Here is a 13,232-nt window from a genome sequence, read left to right as displayed (position 1 = left end):
GCACCTTGAAGAATATAAGATCAGGATTAGAGAAAACTGGATTTTTGAAACTAGAATTTTACGATAATTTTATGATCATCTGACCCACTTCTTCATTTCATAAGTGATGAAGTAGATGCTCAGAAAGTTTTGGTTTCCTAAAATTTATGTCCAGAGCTTTTTTGCACCATTGTGCCCTAGTAGAAGTTGAAAGGTAGCTTGGCCCTGCCCCCAGGAGACACAGCTGTAACTAATACCTACTGCACATCAGTATGGTGCAGGCACTGCTGTTTGTTCATGGGTCAGGAGTCTTATTTCGTATTAGTTTTGTCTAGTCCTCGGGAGAACCTCACCAATTGGGTCCTCTAGTACTCTCATCTCACTGATGAGACAAAGGCTCAGGCTAGTAAGGGATCTGCTCAAGGTTCTAAGCTACTTGATGGTGGAGTTGGTTTCAAACTCATGATCCAAAGTTGGTGTTTTTTAGCCACAAATGCTACTGTACTCTCTGCTCTACATTCTCATGAGACACCATGAGAACATGACCAAGAATCACAAGTGCTTTAGATTCCCTTCAACAACAACCTGTGTTCAGGTGTGTTGGACTTTGGGAGAGGTTCGGGGTGTGAGGAAAGGGAAGAGGTAACTGGGAGGGTATTTGCTTCTCAATGAAGTAAGCAGTTCCCAAGTAAGCAGACATGCATGGAAGTTTGGTCTTCCTGTACTCATGTGCTTGTGCCATCTTTCTGATGCAGCTTCTCATATAGAGGAGCCCCTCCTGCCCCATGTAGCGCACAAACACTGTGGCTAGGGAGAGACTTGACGGCCCTGGGCAAGACAGTCTGAGTACTCTGAAGCTTCTTCTTTCATAAATCATCTTACAGATGCCACACTCTGCTATGTATGTTCTAAAATCATCACGGATGGAACTGGAGGGGATTATGCTAAGTGAAATAAGTCAAGCAGAGAAAGACAATTATCATATAGTTTCACTCATATGTGGAACATAAGGAATAGTGTGGAGGACCACAGGGGACAGCAGGGAAAACTGAATGGGAAGAAATCAGAGGGGGAGACAAACCATGAGAGACTCTGGGCTCTGGGAACCAAACTGAGGGTTACAGAAGGGAGGGGGTGGGGGGATGGGGTAGCTAGGTAATGGCTATTAAGGAGGGCATGTGTGGTGATGAACACTGGGTGTTTTACGTGACTAATGAATCGTTAAACACTACATCAAAAACTAACGATGTACTATATGCTGGCTATTTGAACATAAAAAATAAAATAAAGTAAAAAATAAATAAATAAATTCTTTAAATTATATAAACACCTCCCCTCAGAGCTCTTCCTCCACTTTCCTCTACTTTCTCTCTCTCTCCTCACTCAAGCCTCCTATCTGAGAGAAAACTTTTCCATAAATGCATTGTCATGTATTCAGGTCTTATTTATAAATAATTTATAAACAAACAAATTTATTAATTTAAAAAATCAAGACCTGTTCTTTATAGGCCAGGATGGACATTACCAGAACACTAGCGCATCCTGCTGCCCTCCCAGTCAGCTCCCTACACTTCCTGGGTTATACCTCCCTGGAACAGTCCCTGTATGATTATCTTGGTTGCCTGGGCTTCTGCCTTCCCTGGGCATGATCCCGGGGTCCTGGGATCGAGCCCCAGGTTGGGCTCCTGGCTCAGCAGGAAGCCTACTTCTCCCTCTGCCTCTGCCTGTTTAAAAAAGGCAGCTTCACCTGCTTGTTCTCTCTCTCTAGTAAATAAAATCGTAAAAAAAAAAAAAAAGAAAGAAAGAAAAAGAAAAATCTGTTTGGGCGCCTGGGTGGCTCAGATGGTTAAGCGTCTGCTTTCAGCTCAGGTCATGATCCCAGGGTCCTGGGATTGAGTCCCGCATCAGGCTCCCTGATCCTTGGGAGCCTGCTTCTCCCTCTGCCTCTCTCTCTCTCTCTCTCTCTCTCTCTCTCTCTCTCTGTCTCTCATTAATAAATAAATAAAATCTTTAAAAAAAAAAGATTATCTTCGTTGCCAGTAGATGTTTCCTGTATGCTACTGCTTCCCCTCCCTGACCAACCTTCAACATCCATATCTGCAAGACCGTTTTCCCCAATAAAACTTGCAAAAAGTCACAAGGAAGAAAAGGGATTGAAAACTCCTGGCATGCACGACGCCAATGCCACTCCTCTAACCTGCAACAATAGTGGACATCGTTAATTGTTGCAATTTCACTGGAGCACAGTCAGTTCTCATGTCCACCAACGCAATACTCTTGGCAGCCACTATCACTGAGTGGCATTTTGCCACCCAAGATGTAAAGGGTGTAGGGAACCATCAACTCTCTGTGGGAGATGGATGAGAAATAGATATGTAGACTACAACAAGAAATTAAGTGGACCAATTCTCTAAATGTCAGGATTTGTTAGACCTCAGAACAGTCTAGCCAAAAAAAAAAAAAAAAAGATTCATTCAGTGAATCATCATTATATCCTTTCCTGGGGATTCAAAGGTATAGACAAGTTACTAAACCGCTTGAAACCCTAAAGTGGAGTAGACTACAGACTTTGAAGGTTTTTTCATGTCTAACATTCTGGGATCCTGAGGAAGCTACGATCAGAAGAAAATGCGTATGCTCTGAAAGCATAGGGCAGACAGGTATCGCTACTGGAAGACACTGGTGGGGTCAAGGTGATAGGATGGAAGATGTGGACCAAAGTCTGTCTCTAGGCTACTGCTCCTTCTGCATCTTCCCATTACTTGGAACCCTTCCCAGTTGCCCCGTGCAGCTTCACCAAACTTGCTGGCTGCCTCAAGAATGTCCTCCTGCAGAATCTGCATGACTTTTAGAATTTTAGCATCTCAGAGTTGAGAGGGAATGTAGAGATCTTCTAGTATAACCCTCTATGTAACATATGAATTTCCTCTTATAATGGACCCCAAAGTGGACCACGTGTGGCCAGGGCTTAGTGCAGAGGAAACACTACCAGAAAACAGTCTAGCCTCAGACCTTAGCCCCAGCTATGACCTCATCAGTAAAAATGTTCTCAGTGCTTTCATATTATCAATTCTAATGCTAACCCTCCATCAGGTGCATAGCGCACAGATCCATCTCCAAAAAGTCTCTTGCAGGAAAGAAACCCCAGCCCCTCTCCATTCAGACTTACTGAGAAGGGCCTGGCTGGCCAGTCATGCTCTCCACAACTAAGCCTGGCATATTTGGACCTGCGAAACACCTCTTTATGAGACTGTCCTGTACCACGGGGAGGTCTTAAACATCTCATTTGGTTCCTCTGCTCCTCCACCATGTGGTGTTGGGTACAGATTTGAAATGAACAAAAGGTGGAAGGGCTTTGGCCCTGATCTTGAGCAGGTTGGCCTCAGAGAAGTAACCTGTCTGAGGTCCCATAATAGTAAGCAGCAGAGCCACGATTCTGATCACATATGTGTGACTGCCCACATCTGATTCCTAATCTTTATGCTGTACTCTCTGTCACAGGGGCTTCTGTAATAATAGAACTCTAAGAACACTCTTGGTTAAAAGTCACAACCTATTTTGTGCCACATAGAGGAGTTTCTCTGTCTCACATCCATCGGTGACTCTTTGTCTCTCTGTGACGCACATAGCAATCCCTCCTTAGGCAACACTCAACTCAGCCTAAGGTGGAAGCCATGCAATGCTCAGGTGGGGCTCCTACAATGTCCTTCATGGAGACCAGCGTGGCACCCAAGAGGACATGGTCATTTCCTGTTGTTTGGCTGGCTCAATCTTATCTGAGTGGGGCTGAGTCTGTGGCTTGAGGAAGAATCCAGCTTTTCTTCCCACCTCCTGGGAATGCCCATGATTCTGATCCTTCTGTATGCATGCAGCCTCCTGCCAGGACACGTCCTGTAGCAAGCAAGGAGAGTGCATTGAGACCATCGGGAACCACACCTGCTCCTGCTTCCCTGGATTCTATGGACCAGAATGTGAATATGGTGAGGCCACTATTTTGTGATTATTATTGTGGCCATTGGTCTTGTGCTGGAGGTGGTGTCAGGAAGCAAATCATGTTGGAGACTCTCCAGTGAGGAAAGGCTAGTCCTGGCCATCTCCATGGTCTGTCAGTCTGCCCCACTCCAACTGTCCCAAGACACACGCTCTGGGTAAAACATTTCATTCTTAGAACATTTGCTCATAAAATCCTAAACCAGTAGAAGAGAAACATAAATGAAGCAAAACAAAAGCTGATTTTGCTCATTTGAAATAAAAACTGGTGAAAGACTGATCATTTCCCAAGATATAGCCAATACAAAGGCAGCACGTAAAGATGACCAGCTTGGGTTAGCAGCCCAGAAAGACAGGGTTAAGAGGGTTATATAAATAGCTTCCAACTTCTAGCAAACCTGACATTGTCTTTAAACCTGCAATGAAAAGAAAAATCAATATTTTGTCCCCACAGTCAGAGAGTGTGGGGGTTTTGATCTCCCTCAGCATATACTCATGAACTGCAGCCACCCTCTGGGAAACTTCTCTTTCAATTCAGAGTGCAGTTTCCACTGCTCTGAAGGGTACGAATTGAATGGACCCAGCAAGCTGGAATGCTTGGCTTCTGGAACCTGGATGAATGAGCCACCACAATGTATAGGTATGTAGACCCTATTCTTTCTATCCTCACTGACAACTACAGTTTCAGAGGGGGAAAACAAGCTTTCTCCATTAAAAAACATGAGAAAGCATGAGGATCCACATTAGATGGGGAATTCTGATTTTTACTATTACCCATCAATGAGAGTAACGCTAATTTTGCATTTCATGATGTTTTGTTATCTATAGAGTGAGGTAATCAGCGTAGTTCTTGATTCTCAGGCAAAAGCATCACAAAGGGAGACAGGTCCTGTCTCCCTTTATTAATTGCAAAGCAAGCAGAGTATAATAATAAGGACTTAGGCTGAGTATTGTTAATTTGATCATTTTACCTTGCTTCTTTAAAAAGTAAATGAACAATGAGGATGTTTGGATATTTCGAAACCACTCCTGAAAGTGCCATCTAACCAACCAGGTGTATCACCTTAGCCATCACTTAGGGATGGTTATAGATAGCTGCTGTATCATCCTGAGGTTTCCCAGGTGCTGGGCATAACCCAAGGGTTCACACCATTGCTCTGTGGTTGTTTGTAGCTGTCCAGTGCCCACCCCTGAGGACTCCTGAGCGAGGAAGCATGACGTGTCTGCCCTCTGCCGAAGCATTCCAGTACGGGTCCAGCTGCCGCTTTAGCTGTGAAGAGGGATTTGCATTAGTTGGGTCAGAGGTGGTGGAGTGCACGGCCTCGGGGGTGTGGACAGCCGCAGCCCCAGTGTGTGAAGGTGAGTTTCCGGGGGTTGGGGATGCATAATGTCCATTGTGCCCCGTTCTTGCTGCGAGTACAGATGACTGGCCAGCTATGGAGAAGTTGGCCTGAACCGCCACAACATGACCCTCCTTCCACCTGACACCCAGTACGTTGGGTACATCTGGGATAGGAAGAGTGTCAGGCACCAGGAAAACAAGAGGCTGATTTCACTACAGACTAAATTTAAAAGTCCTCCCTTCTCCCAAACTCACAGCCCTTGAACAGTTTGAGAATGGGCCCCATTCATAAATTTCACACAAGAAGGAAACAAGGGCATCTATGTCTGTAAGTAGAAGACCTACCAGGACAGGTTTATGGAGGTAAAGGGAATAGAGGATATTACAAAAAGCTTGGAAGACTCCCTTTTATTTTTTTAAGATTAAGGTCACCCTGTGGACTGGTCCTCCAAGTCCGGACAAACATCATGAGGGTCTCTGACCCTTACAGATTCCTATCTCCACCTGGATTTCCTGAGGTGGTTTTATCAGTGCCTTCTGGCCCTGGGCCTGGTTTTCTCCTTCCTCAGTATCTTTCTCTCTCTCTCCTTGGTTGTTCTCTCCAGCTGTGCAGTGTCCGCTCCTGGAAGCCCCTGGCAAGGGATCCATGGACTGTGTTCATCCCCTCGCTGCGTTTGCTTATGGCTCCAGCTGCAAATTTGAATGCGCACCTGGCTATCAAGTGAGGGGCTGGGCCTCAATCCGCTGCACTGGCTCTGGCCAATGGACCGCACCCTCACCAGCCTGTGAGGGTAGGAGTTTCCTTTAGTTGCCCTCTTCCACCCAGGAAGGGGGATGGCACTGTGGAAAGATCAGGGGCTCTTCACCTCAGGATGGCCTCCTCCAGACTCTGACACTGGAACAGGTTATCCAACCTCCAGGAGGCACGGTTTCCTCACCCATGAAATGAGCTAAGAATTCCCTGGTGCTTTTGTGAGAATGAAGGATATAAAAAGTACACAATGAAATTGCTTGTGTAAAGTAGCTAGCATTGGATGGGGCATTCAGTTTCTATCTCTTTTTTTCCCTTCCTGCCTCACTGGCAATACAAGCTGTGGGACAAGTCCTCTACTTGAGAGGAAGTCAGACAGTGGCAATTAGGACAAGGAGGGGGATTCCCCATCGTAGTCTTTGGTGGTGACTTTGACAACAGACAACCCTCCACGGTTGCACAAGAGCACAAAGCTGAATTCTGTGCAGTTGCCTCATACCCTCAGCTCATTAGGCAGAAAGGGGGATGGGGGAGCAGGAAATTGAAGATTGGATCAGCGAGTGCCCAGGAGATTTGATTACAAGCCTAGCTCTGCTACTGTCCAGATATAAGACCTTGGGGAAGTAACAACATTTCTGAACCTCACTTTTCTCATCCGTAAAGGAAGAGAGAAGAAGCACTAGAGGATCTTTGGTTCTTATAGGTACCGATTCTGTAAAAACCAGAGGTCTAAGCCCAGGGTGTAACGGGAGGTCTTTATACTCTGAAAACAAAACAAAACAAAACAGGAATAGTCTGGAGACGAAATGCTTTATCAAGGAAGTGCATGAGGAAACCAGACTTCATCAGAATTGAAGTCACTCAGGGATTAATTTTGTGCAGGAATTCTCCTTGGGCTGCACTCACTTGGCAATTGAAGTCTGATGACGATGATGTCCTGTGTTTCAGAGATATGGCCCATTCAGAATAATTTTATAAGCCTAGGTAACAGTGTGTCAATGATAAGCTGTATTATTCCAGCTTTTTCCTTAAAAGTCCAGCCTGTTCTGTAACAACTCTTTCCAGATCCAATTCCACAAATATTACCAGCAAATATTTAATACCAATCACTGCCGGGCCCTGGGATACAACTAGGAATGACTGAGCCCAGCCTCAAAGAGACTGTGGTCCAAGGGGCAGTGCTACAGTAGTGTCTGCAGGTGCCGGGGGGGATGAGGAGCACACTAGAGGACTCCCTACCCCTGAGCTGCAGTGGGCAGGGAAGGCTTCCTAAGGACAGTGATGTCTAAGCTGAAGTCAAAGGGCAGGTGAATGATCCAGGCAAAAAGGACATAGGAAGATGTTTCAGGCAGATTCCATTTTGGAAAAGGGAGGATTCAGTGTTCTGAACATGCTGATAATATGGGTGGGAAAGATGCATCTCTTGAGAGGCTCTCCTGAGAAAGAACTGAGCCCTTCCATTACCCAGTTTCAGATGACAATTGTCTCCATTTAGCCATTGCCTGTGGGCCACTGGAGAGTCCTGTTCATGGAAGCATGGATTGTTCCCCATCCTCGAGAGCATTTCAGGACAACACCAGCTGTAGCTTCCATTGTGCTGAGGGTTTCAGGCTGGAAGGAGCTAACCTAGTCCAGTGTACTGACTTGGGACGGTGGACAGCGCCAGCCCCGGTGTGTCAAGGTACTGTGACATTGGAACATTCCTTCTGTGTCTCTCAGTTTATTAAAGGCATCACACCTGCGTTTAGAAGTAAGTCATTTTATTCATCAGACATTCACTAAGACTCACTAGTGCCAGGCCCTTTGTGCTGGCCCTAGGGATGAAACGGTGAGCAAAGCACACATCCATTACAGCATATTAGAACTCAAGATGAATGGAATGGGTTGGCATGAAGGAGACAGGGGTTGGGAGGAAGGAATGATGCATGAGGAACAACGTAGGATGGTAGAAGAGTAATGGGCAAGGCATTTAGTCTAGTTCTGTAATTTCCTGGTAACAAGCTTTTGGTCTCTCTGAAGATCAGTGTCTCCTGTAAAATGGAAGTATTATTATCTGCCTTACCTACGTGCCTCATTCGTGGTTGTGAATTAATGTGTGTAAAAATTAGCTTAAAACTGCTACGAGTTTTACAAATGTATGTAAAACGTGGGGCGCCCAAGTGGCCCAGTCATTAAGAGTCTGCCTTCGGCTCAGATCATGATCCCAGCGTCCTGGGATTGAGCCCCACATTGGGCTCCCTGCTCAGCAGGAAGCCTGCTTCTCCCTCTCCCACTCCCCCTGCTTGTGTTCCCTCTCTTGCTGTGTCTCTCTCTGTCAAATAAATAAAATCTTTTAAAAAAAAAAAACAAATGTATGTAAAACAATAACATTACTTTATAAATCCTATGTCTGTGATCTGATTTTACAAAGTAATATTCTTTTAATAGTTCATGTTTTTCCATATTTTGCTCTTACAGGAGAACGAAGGCATAGGGAAGTCACTAGGATTATTACTTTTGCAAGGGGTACCCCACACAGAAGTTATGTCCCAGAGATGCAACATTGGCATTTCGTGTTGCTATTTACTGGGATCCCCGGGCAATTTATGAGAATCCCCTGGATCTAAGTATACCCTGATTTAAAAATGAGGCAGTGATTTGAAAGCAGGGTTGCAAGGAGGGAAAAAGATTTGTACACCCATGTCCATAGCAGCATTATTTATAATAGTTAAAATGTGGAAGCAACCCAAGTGTCCCTGAGTGGATAAATCGATAAGCCAAATGTGGTTGATATATACAATGGAATATTATTTCACCTTAAAAAGGAAGGAGATTCTAACATATGTTACAACATGGATGAACCTCAGGGACATTATGCTAAGTGAAAAAGCCAGTCGTAAAAGACAGGTAAGGATAAGGGATGAGTGCACTCAGATGAGGTCCCTAGAGTAGTCAAAATCATAGAGACAGAAAGTAGAATGGAGGTTGCAAAGGGCTGGGAGGAGGGGGATGCGGAGTTCCTATTTAAGGAGTATAGAGTTTCAGTGTGAGATGATGACAGATGTTCTATCGCTGGTTGGTGGTGATCGCTGCACAGCAAGACGAGTGTATTTTATATCAGTGAACTGTGCACTTAAAAATAGTCAAGTGGTAAATGGTAAATTTTATACTATGTGTACTCTACCATGATAAAAAAAATGGGAAAATTAACCCAAAAATGAGGCAGAGAGGGAGTAGATGACCATGCACCATGACGGTGAGGGTAATGGGATGTGTTGTGTATTTATTGTCTGAGAGACAGACACAAAAGAGCCCTTTGCTGTGCTTCAAAGGGAGGAAGGGATCTTAAGAGATCACTGGGGCCATTCTTGTCTTCAGGCATGTAAATGTCTTATCATACCCCAGAGATAGTTGGATACTCTCTTAAGCTTCCCGAGATATGGTCTCAATAACTCCCTTGCCAGGCTTCCCAGGTGTTTTCTGCTGGGTGAGATCAGGGTCTGCATCTGATGCATACTTTTAATAGTATTACCACTATCTATCACCACTAGAACTGCTGCTGCTTGCTGCTACCACCAGATAATATTTATTGAACACTTTATAGTCTAACTCCATAAGGTAATTACAATTACTGTTCACATTTTTAAGATGAGAAAAGACTTAACATATTAGAATGCACCTGTTCTCTCTCTATGACCATCTATTTTATATGATTGAGATCATAGCATATATATAATTTTTATTCTGCTTTTTAACTGAACATTGTGCATTGAGACACCTTGCATATCTTTTCAAGGTGAAATAAATCATTTTTAGTGACTTTTAGTGTTCCTTTCATTGATCCACCATAATTTATTTTCAACCTCTGATTAGTGGCATTTGTGTTTATTTTCAATATTTTGCTCTTACAAATAAAAATTAAAAAAATCTCTGAATTGATTTTTTGATATGCATCTTGATTGCATTCTTAGCATACATTCTTGGGTCTAACAATATGATCTTTGAAAAATTATTCATGCATATTGCCAAAATGTTTAACAATGGCTTAGAATTTTCCTTATAAAATTGCTATTGTGATGGATACTTTTCTCATCCTCCAGTTTAAACATGCCCCATTCAGAAATCCCTGTTCTTGGCACTAGAAAGGGTTAAGAGGTCAAAATTAATGAGTACTTGTGTATTACTCTGTCCTCATTCCCTTACTTCCTTACTTCCTCACCTCTTAGCTCTGCAATGCCATGATCTTCCGGCTCCAAACAAGGCCCAGGTGAACTGCTCCCACCCATTTGGGGCCTTTAGGTACCAATCAACCTGCAGCTTCACCTGCAATGAAGGCTTACACCTGGTGGGAGCAAGCATGCTGCAATGCTTGGGTACTGGCAACTGGAGCGCTCCTCCTCCGGAGTGCCAAGGTAAAGTGAATTCTTTCCAGCCATCTCGGAAATCCATTGTAGGCTGTATTTTAAAAGGCTATATTTTAGTGGTGGTGACTGTCTAGGGGCCAGAAGCTCGAAATGGACTGGAAATTAATAAACATTTTCATCCTGTAACTCATTGATTCCAAATGCAGGTGCCTTCAGGGGCCAGGCAGATAACATGAGTGGCATGATGTTTGGCAATAGGAGATAGGGACTGGCCCCTACCCACCCTTTACTAGGAACTGGAGGCTTCTATCATGAACCAGGTACACTATTCTCCTGGCTAAAAATAGTGCCTAGAAAGAAAGCCAGAAGGAAAAAAATAGCTTCAGGATGGTTGTCCCGAGGCTGACCTGGCACTTTGTTCCTAGGAACCATGGAGCGTAATGGTGGAAATGGGGGGAGGGGGCAAACATTGGGTATAATAGTGCAATGGGAGGGGCAGAATTTACAGGTGTCTGGCTGCACACCTCCTCCAAGATCTGTGTAGGAATGGAGAAATATACTCAGGTAAAGTGAAGAGTGATGAAAAGAAGAAGAAATTCATCTCTAAATGCAAGATTACAGAATCCTCAGAAAAGGATATTCAGCCTCAGGGTGGGTAAATCTGCATTGTACTTGGCTGAAAAGAAAGCCAGGGTAGTCTGCCAATATTTTATGAAATAGAACTGGTCCTAATCATTTGTGTTTGGGAACTGAAGAACAGATGTATGCTTTTTATACTCCGCATTCCTTTTTCCACTCAATGTATCCAATTCTTCAGTTATATTTATGGCAATATCATGTTTATAAAGCAGGATTCTCACTTGTAAAAGCTAGAGAAAAGTAAGAACATAAAGAAAAAAAATCGTCTTAAGTACTCGCAGGCTGAAATAGGCATTGTTAGCTTTCTTATACGAATTCTTCCAATATTTTCCCCATTCACTTTTCCCTCTATGCAATGAGTATTTTTATGAGGCATATACAATTTTAATAATAAAATCAAATAAGTAAAATACTAGATATTTCTGCATTGTTTGCCTTTGCCTTTCACTTTGCACAGACTTTAACATCTGAGTGAAAGCAGGTAGACACATATTTTTAATGAAGAGGAAACCACTTGCTATTTGGGTCACACCCCACTATTAAGTTAGGTCAACAGCAAATGAATGAATGAATGAATGAATGAATGAACTCAGCAGAATTGGACATCCTTCATTTTCAGGCACAAGAGCATGGCAAGCCACTGGTGCTGGGGTTGAATATACCTTCCAGGCAGGGTCTGGAAAGACCAGAGTGAGGCTTGCAACCTTGCCTTCTCAGCTTTAATCCTGGCTACACAGGAGCCTGGAGATATTACGAAGTCCATGCAGTTTTGGGGAAAAACTCAGAATCCCTGAGGAGGCTTATCACAGTGACTAGAATTCTGCAGAATCCTATCACAGTAATCAGAGTTATAGTTCACTGCCCCATACTGTCCTTCCTGTGGGTATCTCACTACAAGGAGGTTGATACTCACCATGGCTTCCTGTGACCTTCCAGTTCCCTTCTGCTTTTAGCTCTTTGTTTACTCTGACTGAACTTTCTCCTCTTGTTGCTGGGTGAGCATCAAGTGAAATACCCAAATGTGGGCTGGGCAGGAAGGTGCCAAGAAGCTTGCAACCCGCTCGCTGTTGTAAGACTTCTGAGGGGGTGTTATCAGGTAATTTCCCTTTTCAATGTCCCCTTTGCCCCATTGCCTTCTGATATGCAGCTATCAGAACCCCAGCTATCAGAAGACAAGACCACAAAAGAGCTGGAAACGGACTCCATGGCACCAAGACCCTCCCAATTTGTCCTTACAGGTTACAGGCTTCTTGACTTGTCTCCTCTCCTCTTTTCCCACCACACACACATACACACTACAAAAAGACATTTCAAGTGGCAGAAAATGACTAGGTATTTGGAGAAGTTGATCAGGTTGAGGAGAACATAGCTGGAGAGGGGAGGGGGTAAAGGGAATAGAAAGGTATAAAAAATACTCTTGGAACCTCAAGCAGTTGAGGTCAGTGGCTAAAGAATGGCCCTAGGTTCAGCCCTACTGTCACTGACTCTGGTCTGAAGCCATACACTAGTCAGTCAAACCAAACAGTGAAGAAGAAACCCCTAAACCATGCATTCTCATAGTCTTCACTTTTTAATATCAACATGTTGAATCTGGGCATTATAGTTTCATTAAATGGCAGAGGGACATCTCGACAGCTATTAACACTTACATACAGAGTGTTTTTGCTTTTGACTCTTGTAAAAATTTTGGGAGCTACGCAATGCTGTTCTCCACATTTTTTTCCTTTAAATTTTTTTATTGTTATGTTAATCACCATACATTACATCATTAGTTTTTGATGTAGTGTTCCATGATTCATTGTTCGTTCTCCACATTTTAAAAGTGTAGATATGGAGGCTCAGAGAGGTTAAGTGACTTGTCCCACATCACAGAGCATGATCTCTAACCCAAGTAAGTCCCCTAGCATCTCAAACTCTATATGTATAAACTGTGGTAAAGAACCATGAGATCGAATTTACCTTGTCTATAAGTGAACAAGTAGAGTCACTGGGGTTTGTCACCATAGGATGACATTGGTGGGAAGAGCATTTGCAGATGGCCAGTTATGTTACATACCTACCACGTGTCCATGATTTTTAAAATATTTTTAAATTTAATTTTTACATATTATTTAACTTATCATTTTCTATAACTGAGGATCCCTGCTAAGCAAGGAGTGTTATTTTTCCCATTCCATAGATGAAGCAA

General features: G+C 43.6%; 1 protein-coding gene across 14 annotated transcripts in view; it reads left to right on the top strand.

Moving 5' to 3' along the window:
- Window positions 1-13,232, top strand: part of SELP (selectin P) — a 43,393-nt gene that overhangs the window by 15,644 nt on the left and 14,517 nt on the right. For 11 of the 14 annotated variants that reach the window (XM_025877647.2, XM_025877641.2, XM_073899980.1 and 8 more), the window contains 6 exons: window positions 3,852-3,959; window positions 4,424-4,609; window positions 5,143-5,328; window positions 5,917-6,102; window positions 7,558-7,743; window positions 10,268-10,453. In XM_025877647.2, coding sequence (XP_025733432.1) covers window positions 3,852-3,959; window positions 4,424-4,609; window positions 5,143-5,328; window positions 5,917-6,102; window positions 7,558-7,743; window positions 10,268-10,453 — 1,038 coding nt within the window. The remainder of the gene's footprint in view (window positions 1-3,851; window positions 3,960-4,423; window positions 4,610-5,142; window positions 5,329-5,916; window positions 6,103-7,557; window positions 7,744-10,267; window positions 10,454-13,232) is intronic. The other 3 variants (XM_073899982.1, XM_025877640.2, XM_025877646.2) reach the window with 3 other exon arrangements.

Source organism: Callorhinus ursinus, unplaced genomic scaffold (genome assembly GCF_003265705.2).
Source record: "Callorhinus ursinus isolate GAN/ISIS: 27379988/994484 unplaced genomic scaffold, GSC_fseal_2.0 scaffold13, whole genome shotgun sequence".
In the NCBI taxonomy this organism is placed as follows: domain Eukaryota; kingdom Metazoa; phylum Chordata; class Mammalia; order Carnivora; family Otariidae; genus Callorhinus; species Callorhinus ursinus.
Note: the sequence above shows the minus strand (reverse complement) of the source record. Positions and strands in the feature narration are given on the sequence as shown.